The 18,127-nt window shown below is 39.4% G+C and overlaps 1 protein-coding gene across 1 annotated transcript; it reads right to left on the bottom strand.

Annotated features, from left to right (window-relative positions):
• Window positions 1-8,009: 8,009 nt before the first annotated feature.
• Window positions 8,010-15,297, bottom strand: ELF5 (E74 like ETS transcription factor 5). Its single transcript, XM_027642249.1, has 3 exons — window positions 15,174-15,297; window positions 8,517-8,747; window positions 8,010-8,182 (listed from the first exon to the last, which is right to left on the bottom strand). Exons 1-3 carry the CDS (start codon window positions 15,295-15,297, stop codon window positions 8,010-8,012), a joined length of 528 nt encoding a protein of 175 aa, XP_027498050.1.
• Between the last annotated feature and the right edge of the window lie 2,830 nt (window positions 15,298-18,127).

Genomic DNA, 18,127 nt, shown 5'->3' with positions numbered 1-18,127 from the left:
CTTTAAGACAAACAGAGGAATGGGCAGGGAGCTGGGGTCTGAAAGGCACATCCCCCACAAATACTTTTTTGGCCTGAATCAATGTGTATGTGTAGGCAGGAAGGGTAAATTAGACAATGTAAATGTTATGGTGCTGGAGGATTTTTGACAAGGAGTGAACGGAACTGGGGGAAAACATCAGGGCATCCTCAGCAGGTTCCCTAGTTCCAGTAAAACTAGGGAATGAAATAATAGATTTTTGATAATAGTAGAGCCACACATTCAGTAAGTAAGAGCTGTAATGACCCACTGAGTTACAATACTGATTGTTAGGGTAATGGGAAAAAGAGCTTTGTAGTCATTCTTGCAACTCATGGCGTATACAATTGGAGATACTAAACTGACACGAGTTTCTATATGTGCCAGAACAACACATTCCATTGTGAGGATGTGATTTATTATCCAAGTTAAATGCTCAAATAACTTTTATCAGAAAACTCTGTACAGTTAAAAATCTCACAAAAAAAAAAGGCATGGAAGGCTCCAATCTGTTAATGAATGAACCAGACTATCGAGGAACTTGAGAATGACATCCTGGATATGGTATTGAATGCTGTTTAGAGAGCATCAACCTGAATTTAATACTTCTATATTACCAGTAAAGAAGCCTTGTTCTCAGGAACACAAGCTGGTACAGCAATAAACCAAATAAACCCCAAACAAATAATGGGCAAACACTTATTTGACTGTTTTGGATTTAAAAGATGCTTTCTTTTGCAATGTGGTGGATGAGCAGAGGTCTAACAATGGGAAGAAAGATGCAGCTATGCTGGATGTTACAACCACAGGGATAATGAATCAGCTTGATTCTGTTTGGTGATGTATTTGCAACAGAACTGGAACAATGGTTAGATAACAATAGCAACATGAGTCTGTGTCAATATGTGAATGAAAGAAGATTGACTGGCAGAAATACTGAGATGTTCAAAAAAGAAAACAAGTTCTGAGTGTTGGTGGATAACATCGTTTGGAGGAACGGGTTAAAAGCAGAAGACTGGTGAGGCAGATTGTCAATAGCTCAAGTGACCTTGCAGCTGGGAATAACCCTTGATAAAGCAGAGTGAACAGCAGGCCAGTGATTCTCTAGCATGGACCAAGTTTAACAGTGCCTGAGTCTCTGCCTGTGTGCTTTTGCCCAGGCACTGCTCTGGGGATAACCCAGCTGGCAAGATAACAGAAATAGATTTACTCTTTGTGTTCTAAGTGTGGGTTTATGGTTATTATGTCTGCCTGCCTGTGAACTTTGAATCACACACTTTGGATCAACAGATTCTCACAACCACTAAAATGCCAATCGGCTGTGTAAATAATCCTAAAATCCTAAGAAAGCCCCTGTGGGAGTGCTGAAAAGGGGAATAACTCCAGGAGAATAATGGCAAATAGATTTACCTTAGTTATCTAAACGTAGATGTAGTAAGGATCTGCTAGTTCTAGCTGATACTTTTTCAGGATGACCAGAGGCTTTCCCTTGCCACAGCAGTTGAGCCAGTGAGGTTGTTAAAAATGTTACTAAAAGAAATAATTACAAGATTTGGAATTCCAGAGGGTTTATCTTCAGACAGTGGGCCACATTTCATCAAAGAGGTGGTTCGGGGAGCGTCTAAATTCCTTCAGTTTAATGGGATTTGCACACGTCTTGGAAACCACAATCTAGTGAAAAGTTGAATCAGACTATCAAAAGACAAATTGCAAAAATTTAGGTAGATGTATTATCTATTGCTTTAATATGAATCCAGATTACCCCACATGTCAGAGGGGGAATAAACCCCTTTGAAATTCTCTATGGCAGACTGTATCAAATTAATACTGTGGTGACTAAAGGTGATCAAATGCATGTGAAAGGTGATGATATGCCGAGAAATTATCTTTTGTCTTTCTCATGGGTTTTGTCCTCTTTGCATAGGTATCTTACCTAGTGGAACGTCCCTTCCTTTGGATGTGGCTGTCCACAGCTTTTGACCAAGAGACATTATTTATATTCAGACCTGGAAGGATGAGCCACCAGAGGAAAAGTGGAAAGGACCAAATATTGACTTATTTTGACTACATGTACTGCTGTGAAAAATAAAAAAGATAGAGTCCTGGATTCACTGCATCAGAGTGAAGAAAGGTGTACCTGCAGAGTGGAGCTCTCACCGAACTGTCAAGAGTGTGTGAATATCATAGTACATTTCAGTGGGAAATGTAGCTCCAGTGTTGGTGATGCAATTTATAGGCTGCAATGGGAAAGTGAAGGTCAGCAACACCTTTCTGTCTTGGCTCCTTTTGTGCAGGAACATTCCCCTGACTTTTTCAGTTTTGGAGCTGCACTTTTCTGCTCAGCAAGAAACCACCAAGGTACATTCAGATTGTTAGGCAGACACATACCACCATCTAGTGGTTTTGTTGAAAGGTGTCGAGGGAAGGTAAAAGCCAGCTCTTGCTGATCTGCACGTTCTCCTTGCACCCTCCAAACTGCACTACCAGCTCTAAGGCTACGCTCTTTCCTTCCCAAAATATGTACTGTCGCATTCTTACGCTTCAGGCAAAGCCCATGTCAAAACTGAAAAAGTTCAGCAACTGCTCCCAAATAAAAGGTGCCAGGACAGAAAGCTGATGCTCCTCTTTCACCATGCAGCCTGTAAGTTGCACTACCCAACACTGTGCTTTCCTTCCCAACTAAACATACCATCATGTTATTTACTCTTGGTAGATTCCAGCTCAGAAACTGAAAACACCAGGAACTGCTCCCACATGAAAGTTGCTGGGACAGAAAGCTGTTGCTGGCATTCACTTTCTCCTTGCAGGCTATCAACTGCACCACCATCACTGGGGACTGTGCACTTTCTTTGCAAACTAAAATATCACACATGATCACTCTGGAAAGAGACTACCTCTAAAACAGAAAATGTCCAGCGACTGCTCCCACATAAAAGTTTCAAGGACAGAAAGCTGTTTCTGGACTTCACTTTCTCCTGCAGCCTATAAATTCCACCACAAACTCCATCATTATGGTCTTTCCTTCCCATCTAAATGTACTTGTAAAGAAACTTTCCTGTCTGACTACCCAGTAGCCACTCTGGTAGCTACACTCTCACCTCCAGGATTGTAATTACTAGGACCAAGGACCCTTTACAGCAGGCACCTCCAGTGACCAATGGGTGCCCCACTTGACTCCCTGGACACCCCACACTCACACAGTCAGACAAAGTTTCCTTATTGGCTCAATGCTCGGTTTCCCGTAGCAGAGTCTCAGATATCTGGATTCTTTGAGTAATTTAGTCATTGAGCAACAACAGAATAACTGCTTGAGATAGTGCTCCTGGGGAGGGACACCCAACAAAAGGGATCCTGGGAATTTTGTACTCTTTCAGTCTGTGTATGCAATAGTCTGAGGCCTTCCTGCTGTGTTATTGGGTCCTGCTGCGTCCCTAAGTGCCAGGTCACCTGGCCTATGCCACAGGTTCCCATGCCCTTTGCTGTGCTAAGGGTTGGCACCAGGTCACAGCCCCTGGCCTGAGTCTCTCACTGTTTTCCCTCACCCAGGACACAACCTGCAGCTCACATTGCAGCTGCACACCCAGGCACCTTCTCTAAATCATCCACCTATACTTAGGTGGGGTGGGCTGATACCACTGAGCACACTTTCTCCACTCTTCAAAACCTTTTTGCATGCTGGGTCAAGTGTTCATCTGTCAGGGGATGGGGGCACACGGACCATGGCTGGGTGTGAGAGGGAAGGGATGTTGGGGGCATTAAAAGTGGAAGCAGAGGGCCAGCAACAGCTTTTGGTCCTATCACCTTTAGTATGGGAGCAGTCAACGAGCTTTTCCAGTTTTAGAGCAGGGCTCTGTCCAGAGTGAGAGTATGTGGTGGTAAAACATGAGAGTGGGAAGGAAAGCATATAGTCCCAGTGTTGGTGGGATACTTTATTTAGAAAATAATTCTGGAAATAATGCACCTACCTAGAAGCATAGCTACAAAATTGAAAACCTCCAGCGACTACACAGACAGAAAACTGTTGGCCCTTACCTTCCCCTTGAAGACTATAAACTGCACAACCAACACTGAAGTTATGCTCCTTCCTTCCCACTAAACGCACCATCACGTTATTTACTCTGGGCAGAGCTCAGCTCCAAAACTGAAAATGTCCAGGCACTGCTCCCACTCCAAATTTGCCGGGACAGATGGCTCTTGCTGGCCTTTACCTTCCCACTGTCCCTGTTTCATAGCACCACTAGATGGAGTGATGCACTTGCTTATCAAACTCAATGTACCCTGGAACTACGTCGAACCAAACATTGCTCCAAAATGGAAAATCACTAGGTGTCAGAACAAGCAGAGAGTTCTGCTGTTGGTTGGGGCTGTGAGTAAGCATCAAAGGGCAGCAACAGCTGTTAGTCCTGACCCCTTCTTTATGGGAGTCCTAAGCTGAAGGTTTTGTCTTTTGGACCAAGGCTCTAGTTAGAGTGAGGCAGTGGTTTAGGAAAGCGATTAGGAAGAGGCATAAGGGCAGAAGCTTGGTGTTGGTAGGGCCAGGAGCCAAGGCCACCCAGAAAAGCACATGGAGACACCAGCACACATAGAAAGGCCCAAGGAAGCCCATCGGTCTCAACAAGAGGCACTTTGAAGCTCTGGGTCTGCACAGAAAGTGATAGTGAGGGGTGTAAAGTGAACAAAAGAATACACGGAGGTCCCTGAGCTGTGACAAAGGGCACTTAGAGGACCCTGAGGTACACAGAATGGCATTTGGTGCTCAGAGCCACACAGAAAGGGACACAGAAAGAGATGAACACACGTGGTGGTGTCACTCCCTCCTGCCCCCTCATTCCCCCTACCTCTCACTCCCCACATCCCCTTTACTTCTCACTTAAGCCATAACCACAAGTGGGGATTGTGATGGCTGTATCCAGTTTACTCTGGCTTTGGGGGCAGATGGCAATGTGGTAGCCAAGGGCTGCCTCAAATGGTGAGCCAGATGTCTGTCGGGTATGGAACTATGAGTATAATCTTACTTTATAAGCAGTGGACAACCCAGGGCCAGTTGAGCTCTCCTGTACATCATCAGGCTGCACACCAGGATCTCCTCTTGAGCAGGGGAGCCTCTCAAGAGTTTCCTTGAGAAACTTTCTCTGGCTGAGAGTTTCCTTGCTCTGGGTAAGTGATTGACAGCACACTAAACTTTGAAAGATATGTAAAGGATTCATTGTGCATATTTATAGTCCTAGAGATAAAAACTATTGATCAAGTCTGAGACTAGGATTGGATCCAGATGCACCCAAACTCCTCTCTAAGAAGGAGTTTAGAAAACAAGGGGGCCCTTTCTGAATTCATGATTCAATAGGAGAGTCTCCCTGACTGTTTTGTCTGACCCAGCCTCTCATGCAGTAAATAATCATAGAATCATATGGTTTGGGTTGGAAGAGACCTTAGAGACCATCTAGTTCCAACCCTCCTGCCATGGGCAGCTACACATTTCACGAGCAGACACACCTTCCACTAGACCAGGTCTCCAGTCCTCAGCACAAGAAACACATGGAGGGGGTCCAGAGGAGGGCCATAAAAATGACCAGAGGGCTGAAGCACTTCTCCTACAAAGACAGGTTGAGATAGCTGGGATTATTCAGTCTGGAGAAGAAAAGGCTCACTGCAACCTTTCAGTATTTAAATGGGGCTTACAAAAATGAAGGAGAACAACTTTATGCAGAGCTGATAGTGATAGGACAAGGGAGAACAATTTTAAACTAAAGAGGAGAGATTTAGATTAGATAATAGGAAGACATTCTTTACTTCGAGAGTAATGAGGCACTAAACAGGTTGCCCAAAGAAGATGGGGATCCCTGGAAGTATTCAAGGCCAGGTTGGATGGGGCCCTGAGTAACATAATCTTGTGGGTGGCATTTGTGCCAATGGCAGGGGATTGGAATGAGATGATCTTTAAGGTCCCTTCCAGCCTAAGCTATTCTATGATTCTATGATTTTAGGAGGTAAATTTTATTTTGAAAGTACTCATCCCTCAGTTCTATGTCCTCTTATAGACTAATTTTATGTGGAGTTTAATGTCCCTGTTTTGTCTGTGGTTAATGATTTTTTCTTTTAGCAAAGTAATAGTGTTTTATTGGGAAATAGGTGCTGCAATAGTGCTGCAATAAAATTTGAGCATTTTTCACAGTATGCCCTTTATACCCTATCCATATCTTAAAGGAATTTATCTTTCAAGAAGAATGTATGATGCTCTTAGGCAGACAAAAAGAAATAAATGGTTGAAAAACAGGCATAAAATGAAGATATCCATAGATGCATAATTTTCAGAAGAACCCTCAGTGATAATCATCTCTAATATGAATTTTGCAGCATTTGATGGGTAGAGGTGAAGTCAGGACATGATGCAGGTTGTACAGTCAGTAAGAGCCATCGCAGCCATTCCCCACTAAGTAGTGTAGTAAGGTACCAACCTAAAATGTTATTGCAACAGTACTTAATTGCATAATTCCAGTTCTTAAACCAAATGCTTTCTGTAAAACACAATTGTTATTGCAGACACGGCCACAGTTTTCTGATTTTCAAGAAGAAGACTTTTAGGGCTAAAGAACAAAGGAACTCAACAATGAACTCAGGTTATGTGGAATAACATGCTGCAAAGACATCCATCGGAAAGCAAGACCAGAGCCCCATCAAAACTCCCTGAAAGCCACTTGTGGTTAGCCTAAAATTGTTGATGGATTTAGAGTTGCTTAAATTTGTAATGTGTAAAAACCAATGTCCGTAATAACTACCAAATGCCTATGATGCTTTCAAAAAACACAATTGAATTTTCCCATATCATCCTTCATTCTAACCAATTTACTTATTGCAAAGTTAAGGTAGGGAGCAACTGAGGGCACTTACTGCATGTTAATTTTTATTGGTATATGTAAAACTGTATGTCATAGGCTGCTTTGAAGAATTAAACATATGGTTGTATAGATGTGGGCAAAAGTTCTATAAAAACCTTGCCACAAATAATAATTTGCATTTTAAAATTAATCTACTTCAGCAAATGCTTATATTCTTTCCGGAACTGCTTCTTCCAAATGCATAAGTTACATGAATTCACCTTCATGAGGGTTAATAGAAGAAAAATTCAAACTTCTATGCATGCAAAGTTGCAAAAAGTGACCTTGGATTTCAGAGGAGTTAATATTTCCATCAAAATTCTTTATAATAAAAATTATATTAATTCTGCTATATAACAGAATTGATATAATGTGAACAATAGCAACTCACCAATACAGCACAAAGAACAGTGATAAATAATTGCAGTGAACTCTTTTTTGGCTCAAAAAACTAAATATACCAAGCATATATAGGTTAATATAATTGCACAGATGACATCAATAGACAAGGAAGATAGCTGCTTGATAAATTCAGAATAGTCTTTTTTCTTTGTTAACTTAGTTGACTGAACCAGTTAAATCCAGATAAATATAGAGGACTGAATTGCTCATTTTGAACAACATATTGAATTCTAGCATATATGAGAAATGCAATGGTTTAGGGTACATTGGATAAGAAAAGTGTTTTTCTTATGAAATGAAGGAAAATTTTCTGTGTTACTCCAAAGTATAGGAACCTAACTGGAAGATGTACCTAAACAATTTCTTTTAAATGGCAGTGAAACAGGGTAGAATTTAATACTTCCCAGTGGACATACTGACTAAGACAGAGAGAGGCAGGGAGTGTTTAAACATCAACATTAATCCTAATCTCTTGAGGAGCAGTAAAGGGGTACAAGAGATAGTGCTTGGCAGAAATCATGAAGGGGAGGACAACTCCAAATCTCAAGTGCTGTTTTTGTTGCTCTAGTCTGTCTTTTGAAGCAATCTGCAATGAGTTCAACCAGACCGACAGAGGGGAGAGAGGGAGCAGAAAAACTCTCCCTCAAGTATCCATTGCAGCTTTATAATTCAGGATGTGGCACATTCTGTACTGAGAAGGAAACAGGAGGCAATTCAAATCTTGTTCTCCTGCCATCCATGGGCATGCTTTCCAAACTTGTACACCAGCCTTCTGTCCACTCGTTCCAAAATGCCCGTTTTGTAATAGTAACTGCAGAGGAAAACCAGAAAAGAAACAATGGACAAAGTAGTAGCAGAAGTCACAATAGAGAAGTTTTTCACGTGGACTTCATGACAGCAGAACAGTATGTGAATCGCTGTGTTCTTTACAGTCAGAGAGCTCCTCTCTTTCTGTTAAATTGCTCTCAAGACTTTAAACAGGTTTAAACTTTCCCACATGCCTTGGAGTATGCCTTCCACTGTTTGAAAGATGCAAGAATTACAAAGAACTGTGATCTTTGATTTGTTGTACTTTTCCCCCAAGGTCATCACAGTTGAGAAGAAACCATCAGTGTTACTGGAACAGCAAAAAGAGAAATTTTGGGGGGGTTGCTTGGCAAATATAGTGTAACATTCTCAACTGAGATAAAGTGTGATTACTTTGTTGTCATCAACAGTTACAACTCCTGATATTCCATAAGATGAAATACAGGAACTCACCACAAATGCCTGAAGCTTCTAGGAACTCTTCCTGGGTCATGTTGCATAACTGCAAGCCGTTGATAATAAAGTGGGGAAAGGAAATGCAGTTGGCATCTAATTTGTACTGGTCACAGCAAAACTGCAACCATTCACAGACGTTGTGCTCACTCCAGTATTCTGGGTGGATAGATGTCCAGAAAGAATTAGGATCTGCAACATATTTGACAAGAAAAAGGAATATTGCAATGAAAAATTCATGGTGCACTTCATTTTAATAAACACATTTCAAACAAAACTAATCCTTCTTCCTTCTCCTGACTGCAGTTTTCCTTCCTTATTCCTCTCAAACACATCAAGCCCTGTTTTTTGCATTTTTTGCTTCCTATTGTACAGCCTTTTGTATTTCATCCTGTGTGAGACATTTCAAGCAAAAGTGCTTATGTATGGGAAGAAAAGAAAATGTGCCTCTTAATACTGCAGTCAAAAAAATTTAAAAAGTTAGAGTACAGGATTTGTGAGAATTGAGCACTCTGTAATATAAAGAAGTGACGTATTCCTAGACTAAAATAACTTCGGTCTTAGATGTGAAAACAGTCAAAGCCACCTAGTTACGATTTGTGGCAGACAGGTAAATAACATTAATTTATTACATTTTTTTCTAAGAATTCCAGCAAGTTCTTTCATTTATTTTAACTAAAATAATGTTAATGTCATCATAGGGAATATTTGTTTTGTTAGATCAGAAAATGAAAAACATACTACTCTGAAAACACATCACTGGACAAAGAGCTTCCAAGTAAACTTGCTAAGCAGTTGTAACCTAAAACTACTTTGCCAATTAAATTCCAAATTTTTTTAACAGGCTTCTTTCTGTCCTTAGCAGTGCAGTTACCAGGAAAATGTACAGAAATATGCATATATTTGCAATAATTTTTTCCCCTAGAAAAATGTATTACTGATCTTATGTCTAGGTCTGGTATGATAAATCTATATAATACAGTTAACAAGCATAATCTGCGATTTAAACACTTTTTTTTTCTAGAATTGAAACACAGGCTCTTATTATTGAATCTTCTTGGGTATAGTGATGGGCACACTTTTTCAAAAACTCTGCTTTTTCTTTCCGTGAGCTAGACTGCTACATACAGGCAAAAGTCTGATCTTACAGTCTTCTGCTGGATTCATGTGCAGCTACCTTTTTTGGGTGATTGTAAGAAGCAGAGGCAATGGCAAGGATATGTCCTTTCTGCATCCATTCAAATAACATTTAGTGAAAGCAGAATTCAAGTATACATCTTGGAATCATTATTTTCATTCATTCGTTACTCAATTTTCTTCTATTCTTTTTAAGGATGATTAGTAATTTCAGTTGAGATTCTTAAGCAGTTACAGGGATCCAATCCTGATCCTTACTTTAGGATCTTTAAGGATTCTAAATTAATTTTGAATATATTATCTGTAATACTTATATCACTGGAGTGGAGCAGTTGCAGAACAGTAAATAGCAAAAGAAAGGCAATCAAGCATGTGAATGAAAGTAATGTGGAGAAAACAGAAAAGGTTTAGTTCATTTTCACGTCCCACAGCATCTTACACTTGATCTGTATTTCACAGTTTCTTAGTCCAGTTATCCATTATTTATTATTTCATTTTCAAATAAGTCCTGAATATTTGATTTTAGGGATTGCTTATATGAAATTGTAATAATTTAATATAGGTTATGATAGCACTGCAAGTCGAGTGAATAGCATCTGTCTGTCTAGACAGCCAGTTCAGAGTGCAAAATGATGCAAATAGGCTGGAAGAGTTTCGACAGTAAAATTAATTCGAAGGGCTTGAAATTGTGACAGAATAACTGTAATATGGATCTTGCATCCTGCATGACTTCTGTAAAGTAATTAATACTTCTAATTACTTTAATTACAACTCCTAAAGGTTTACAGAGGAATTTGTGGTTGCTTTCATGAATCATTCCCATGCTATAAATATCTTCATATGTATGCACATATAGGATTAATGTAATACTGCATACTGTGTTTTAAACCCTGAGACGCTACTGTGACATTGTAGCAAAGCCAAGAGGTGGGCAGAAGCTCTGGGTCTGACTTTTGGGACCCATACCTTTAGGATATTTGAATCCCAGATTTATTCACCTCCTTAGTTAGAAGGAAAATCAGAGGAGCTTGCCATTGGATTAACTTTATAAGCCCTGCAGACTGAACACACCTGGCTATGTCAGAGTCTGAAGGCTTCTGTGGGGGAGAATGGGAGTGCTGGGAGCAGCAGGCTCACAGGCCTTCTGCCAGGTAAAAAACAAAAGTTTTAAAATTAGGATATAGCTCTACTGGAATCCCAACTTCAGAGGCTGCTCAAGAGAAGCAGAAAGTTGAATTGATCCTTTTCTGAATCAGGCATATTTTTATTTTTTTTTTTTAATCCTCTGCCAACAGCCTCCAGCCCCCCTTAGGAAAACTGGAACATCATCATGTCCTTATCTAGACAGATATACCAGGAGATGGGTGTCCCTGTGGGGCTGGGCACAAATCCAGCCCTGTGTTTCAGGGGCTGCTCTGTGACCTGCTGCCACAAGCCAGTCTAGATCCTTTCCCCATATCTGTGTGCAATACACAGCTGAGTGAAAAGGTCATGGCTTCCCTTTTCTATCTACAACTTCACTTTTCTACCTACAACTTCACTTTTCTATCTACAAGAGTGGTGAGTTGCTAATTTTTTCCCTATCTTAAGGCAATATGAAAGAAAAGCTGAAGTATTTATTCTACCAATTCACAGGTACAGTGAATAACCTTGAAATACTTTGGCCATTGGGCTTGAAACTTTGACTTTGTTTTGATAAATATCATATTCTCTGGCAGGATTTGTATTGTCATATAAATGACACAGCATGTTTTATTCATGGAACAGCACTCATGTAGTCCAGTTTCTGTGTTTCCTTTGGTTCTGGAAAGGCTCAAATCATTCTTTTAAAATATGCTATGGTCCCTTGAAGTACTATTGTATATGTCGAGCATTTTAAAGGTGCTGACACCAACACCTCACCTTTGCATGTGCTCATGCCTTTTCTACCTCATATCAGAGTAAAGAATTCAGGGAGCTTCCCTGTCTTGTAAATGATGAACATGGTCAAGGTATTATGCCACTAAGGAGGGAAAGATCAGCAAAAGGCATAAAGTCTATGAAAGATTTCAGGGGTCTTTTTTTAGAGAAAAAGAAAGGGGCAGGTAAAATTTCATATCACCATACAAAAATATAAGGGCCAATAGACCCCCTAGTGACAAGAACACGCCAGAATTGTGCCTAAAACAGGATGATGATGGGTAGCAGGGGGTGCAGAAGAAAACACAGAATTCAGACCTTTTCCATTCCACCATTTTAAGGTGATTTCCACTGCCTGTTCAACAGCATTGACTATCTTACTGTACTTTTCATGGAGCCTGGGTTGGGCAGCCCTCAGAGAATGGCATCTCTTGACATAATCTTCCCAGACTACAGAGCTTGTTCAGTCAAGAGACTTGATTGAAGTTCCCTAGCTAAGGTGACACCTCTAAAATGAGTCTCCTACTTTGTGGGGGATGTGGTTTTATCGGTGGTGACAAGTAAAGCTGTGGAAGGCAATAAGTCTCAAGTAGGTTCAGGAATGCATGCCAAATGAAAGACAGCTGTCCAGACTTTTCCAGGGATACATTGACTGCTGCATGGCATATGCAGGCAAGCTAATATAGTATGTGTGGGAAAATATATGTGGAGGGAAATACTGCCATCAGCCAAAACAAAACTGTCTAGTCTCTTTATATGTAGTCCAGTTTTAATATAAGGTGGGCAGATCATTCCTATGTAACACGCTCCACCTTTTTGTCTGTTGGAAAAGACATTTAATTTAGTCATAATGTTTGAAATTTAGAAGTCAGAGACTGTGTGAATTTTCTGTATTATTTTACCCTTTTCACCAAGTGCTGGAAAATATAGAGAAGAAATGAAAAATTACACAATATTTCTGGTGTCACGAATTTTAATATTCCACTTTGTATTAAAAAAAATTCCCTGAGATACAAATGCTGATATATTCTGATAACCAGAAAATAAAAGCAATAAAATTACCAGTGTGGGAATGGAAAGGCAAACTAACTCTGTAGTTCTCCCCATGGGAGCATGGGGGTGGATGCACTGTCCCAGAAAAAAGTCCCTCTAAACCAGGGTCCTGTATCTGATCAGGCTTGCTGCAACTTCTTCACACTTTTGCCGAAAATATTTTAGGAACTTACTTTGGGCTCATACAATAAAATACTAGTGTTCTTTCTAAAACAGGAACAAAGCCTAGCAACAGCCTGTAAATCAGTTGTCTTCATCTGTTTCTTTCTAGACAGTCTTGCCATCACTTTCTCTTCTGTTTAACTTGAGCTTCTACTTTGTTTCTACCTAGCAGAAAACAGGTTTTCAAAAGACGTTGGGATCACGATCCTTAAGCCTATTACTGTCACCAGAAAAAAGTGCAGGTTGCATGTTATTAGGCTGACCTACATTCTACTCTGGCTGCAGAGCAAAGTACTTTTCTGCTCAAGGGCTTCTTATGCAATGCAGTAGTGGCTTTATCTGTGTGTGCTAGAGGTGTTATATGTACTCCTTGGCTACTGTGGAAGAAATGATAAGAGAATTCACGGGCTGGTTTAAATTTTATTCAGGAGATAAATTACTGTAACCAGAAAGGACTCCTAGAAAGCCTAAAAGCATGAAGAATTGAGCAATAGAAAACATGTCCAGGAAGAAACATAGCTCCTACCTTGGTCAGAAAAGGCTAATTACTTCCTCAGCTCATCTTTGCTTAGCAAGAGGCTGTCTGACCTGATTGTTGCATAAAGCTCTGTGTCTTAAGAACTAAGGGAGCTTTTCACTTAGCTACAAGTGAAGTTCAACTTCACATGATTGCTCGAGTATAACTGCTGCACCACTGTTCATGTGGATGAATTCAGAGCTGTGAAGGTGTAGCACCACAGACCTTATAGTGTTAACTAGTAACAGACCACAGTAAAGTTATATCTTGTCAAAATGCCTCAGATGGGCTGCTTTGCCTTTGGCAAACGTGTATATGCCAATATCAGAAACTACCTTGGGATTATTTCAATGTTGGTGTTGTGGGTTTTGTATTTGGGGTGTTTTGTTTGTTTGTTTAAAGACGTGGAAGAAGGTTGAATAACAGGCAGATCTTTAATAAAAATCAAGGTAAAAGAAGAAGGGATCCAAAATTAACTTTGAATGAATCATATCAGGTATTTAAAAGTGCATGTTTAAATTTTAAAACAGACTGCTTTCTGTGAGTTTGGGAATTTTAAATGAAAGTTAGTTCTGTATTCTAAGATGGAATGAAAACTAGTATGAAATCAGTATGATTTTAAAAAAAATTCTATTCCTACAGGGCTTTAAATGCAACCATCTTGAAGCAAGAAGATTTATATTCTATCTCATATGTCAAACTTAGTGATATAGAAACAAAACACTATGTCCTCAGTGGTCATGGATTAGCACCATCAGAAGCCATGCAGAAATTACTGTTATTACTCAAAATGTGTCTTGGTGGGAAAGCTCTTTTCCATAAGACCACCAGTATTCTCATGTAAAAGAACAAAAATAGCTTAGAAGAGAAAAATTTTGCATAGAGTCATAATTTCTTCCCATTTCTCACCAAAAGTTTGGCTCATTAACAAAGTGGGTTGCACCACCTCCCTTTTCAGAGCCTTTTGAATGATTCAACCTGAGCACAGTGAAGAATGCCAGGACTATTCGGGAATTTAATCCAACCGTTTAGAAGGGAGAAGATTTCTAACAAGCAGTGCTTACTTAAGCTTCTGAACAAGGACCTGATCTGACACCAGAACATTTGGAATAAATTCCTTCAAACAGATTAGGGATTCCTCACACGAGATGCATGGCCTGGTAAAGCATAGGTTTTCCATATGCACAGTTAGAACATTGCACCCTTAACATTGGCAATTTCTGTACTGGGGAACTCTTGCACTATTACAGATGCATTTCTACAGCTGTTGTGTTCTCTAGTGGCTTTCAGAATCCTAGTCCTTGCCATTTTAGTGTGCATTTACCCAGTCTCCACTATTCATTACAAAGTTGCAGAGCGTTTGAGGAACCATAAATCTCCCAAAATAAATTACTCTTCCATTTTATAGCTGAAGTGGTGTATTGTGGGTACCTTTTCAGTGAGAAATGCTGGATTTCAAACACATGGAGTAAACAAAAGGAGTCAAGAATCTGAAGCCACAGTTGCTGAGCCCCTCATAATGAACTACAACGGCCTTTGAAAGTTTCTGCTTGAATTAGGTGTATCATGTTTTCAATTAAGAGGAGAAAGCACCATTTCAACACATTGCATGACAAACAAAACTAAAGCTGCTACTATTCCTGTGCGGCTTTAACTGACATGACTGGTGATATGCTTGAAAAGGTCAGTAAGACCAGAGCAGACAATGCATATAACAGGAGCCTCAGCAGCAGTTTCAGAATCTGTAGCCTTTTTGCTGCATGATTCATCTAAAATGAATTGAATTCAAATCACTTTCCAGTTTTTGACATTGTACAATTTCTTTTTTCTGTTGGAGCCTGTCTGCATACCTCTTTGATGATCACAGGCAGTGTAGACATCTTCGGTTGTCCCAAAGAGTCCTGTCGAAGACATCAGGGGATCACAAACCATTGTGTTTGGCAGAAATGTGCTCTGAGTTACTGACTCCAGCATCACCTTAAGATATTAATACTTTAGTTGAAGATGAAAAGATAATATTAAGGACCAAAGTTTTAAGGCTGTAGGCATTATTCCCTAGCTGTGTATGTGTAGTTCTATGAGGTACCTTTGCCCACAGTCATTTAAGCTTCAGCTGAAGCTAATGATGATATTCTGAAAACTGCCATGAAGGAACTGAGAAATTTAGGAAGAAGGCAGATGACCAATATACTACAGATAGATTTTCAGTAAAAATGATTGTAATGACACATTACTAGGAACTTGATAATGAAATCTATGGATATAAAAATAAGAGTGAGCAATAAACCAATTAGAAACATATACATGATATTAACATTATGGCTTAATAATATCATTGGAAAAAAAGTTTTGAGCAAGTTCTCATACAAATGTATGAGAAAACATTGTTCTGGCCATAAGGATACTCACTTTGTCTGTAAGACACTGCCACAGTTGTCATCCACACCAGAGTGTGAGGAGATTAACAAAGTCTGAGAAAAAAATATGCTTTCAAAAGTGATTAGAAACTGAGAATTTATGTAAAAAAATGGTTATTCACTTCAGGAAAGAAGCTTTTTGCACAAAAAATAAGATTACTGAAGAACAAAGTGGTTACTAACTGGTGGTATTTCAGTGAAAGAAACAAGTGTCAGAGGAAAACATGATCTATGATAGGAACTAGAGCAAGTACAGAAGAAGAGAATTTTTGCTTATTCCATTTTCTTATACATATATCATGCATGTACACATGCATTAATTTCCTCAGACTGGAATGGACATGGACTTCCTGCTGTTGAATAAATACATGGACCGAAAGTCTGGCCTTTCAGACTTCACACAGAAGTGCTTAAACCAGTTTTGTCTCTTTTTTTTCCAGACCTAAGCTGCTTCTGTGTTTCATAACTAATTTTATCTTGGGTAATCTGTAGAAGAAAGACACCTGAAATGTTTACTAGAGTAACATGATCTGGTCTTAAAGATCAATGTGTGATATAAAACTACTACAAAGTCAAAAAATGTCCAAATAGCTGTGTATACTGAAGAAATGGGAAGCATTCAGAAGTTTTCACGGTCTCCAGAGTTGAAAGAAAAAGCTGATCTTAGTCTAAATTAAGCAATGATGAGATATGGAACATGGAAACATTTGGGAGTCCCCTGAAATGCTTTAATATACTAGAATTCATATATGTGGCAAGGTAATACTTCATGACACCACATTTTCACCTAATCATATTATTATGGATGGAATGTGGGAGGCAATATTTAGAGATTTTGTCAGTCTGGTAAAAACCTTCACTCTCTATGCATTTCTGCCAAATTTTTTAGTGTAGAATACCTCATACATACATATGTGTGTAATTGTGCGTTTGGATGAACACTGCATATTCAGTGAGCAATGCAGAATTTTACAGAATTCATACAAAGTGATGTATATGAAACTGCAAGGTCTCAGATATAAAAAAATCACCAGAATTTAAGTTCGTGATGGTTCCAGTATTCTTTTTTTTCATTCCTTTGACTGAGTTGCCCATACAGGAGAAGATATCTATTTACAAACAATGATTGCAAAGATAACCTATTCGAAGTATCTCTCTCACTCTATACCTCCCTCCCCACATGTAAGATTTTCCACAAAGAAATGTCTGGAATGAAATTCAGAATCCATGAAACAAGGAAAGTAGATTTGCTCAAGGAGAAATAATGTCTGGGAAGATGGATGAACTGTTACAAGCAAAGAGAGGTATGAAATAAATCCAAGGTCACTGGATTTAAAAAAAAAATTTGGAACAAGACACATGCTTGATGTTGTAGCTTATTGTTAGGGCGACTTATTTCTCCAAGCTGAGAAACTAAGCTTGTGAAGTGGAATGGCAGCCTCAGTCTCTGCTGAGGACTACATATGGGCTTGCAGGTGTGGGGCAAAGCTGCCAGCTTCAAATCCTACCAACAGGTTTGACCACATGCCTTACAGGCAGCAAAAACTATTTGGGAAGGAAAAATCCTGTTTTACTCATATGCAGTTTACACTGCTGCTCCCATATAGAGCTCTGGATGTTCTAGAAAAAATGTTAATTATTAATATAATTGAAAAAGATAATATATTTTCATGTATTTTATGCAAACAGGATATTGGTTTGGGCCATATTGAATATTATCTTACCGTTAGCAGGTGCTGCTTATGTATGCACATATCTGCTTAAATACACTTGGGGGACGTAGAAATTGGAAGAGTCAATCAGGTTTTTTCAAACAACAAGAGAGCTTTACAGCTCTTAGTTTTACTCCAGCTGGTGCTGGATTCACCAAATCTAGAAATTGGGGTTTACATTACAAACAATCTCTTTTGATTTAGTGAGACACGCCTAGATTGTTAACATATTAAAAGATGTTGAGGTCCATGCTTGTCTCCACCATTAATTCATTAAACCAAAGTCAACTGTTTGTCATTGAGAAAACTGGTGATGCACAAATGAGAATGGCAGGCAGTGCATCAGTTGAGTGTCTGATAAAATCGTCACAGCAAAACCATTTTGGCAGCCTTTAGCTCTTTTATAAACAACTTCAGTAAAGAAATGGAGCTTACTTTTAGGTAGGTGATTACTCCTTATGCAGCAATTAAGTCCCGAAGTAGGTCTTGGGAGCAAGGGGGAGCAGGAGGCTTCAACAGCAGCACAGCCCAGAACTTTAGAAATAAAGCCACCTGCAGGACTGTGATATATGGAACACCTTAGAGACAGGTTGGTTTGGTTTTTCAAGTTCTTATACACACCCCTTTTGATGACAGTGATAATATACAGTATAACGTAGCCCAGGACCAGGGGAA

Source organism: Corapipo altera, unplaced genomic scaffold, assembly GCF_003945725.1.
Source record: "Corapipo altera isolate COAL_440 unplaced genomic scaffold, ASM394572v1 23b, whole genome shotgun sequence".
Lineage (NCBI taxonomy): Eukaryota > Metazoa > Chordata > Aves > Passeriformes > Pipridae > Corapipo > Corapipo altera.
The sequence above is the reverse complement of the archived record's forward strand: the minus strand, read 5'-3'. Positions and strand labels throughout refer to the sequence as shown.

Bases quoted from the DNA above. Each gene is read 5' to 3' on its own strand.
- ELF5 (XM_027642249.1), bottom strand. From the start codon at position 15,297: ATGCTGGAGTCAGTAACTCAGAGCACATTTCTGCCAAACACAATGGTT. The intron at 8,748-15,173 runs GTATGCAGACAG...AATATGTTGCAG, and splicing joins TGCCTGTGATCATCAAAGAG to ATCCTAATTCTTTCTGGACA. The intron at 8,183-8,516 runs GTAACTGTTGAT...GCTGTCATGAAG, and splicing joins CTTATGGAATATCAGGAGTT to TCCACGTGAAAAACTTCTCT.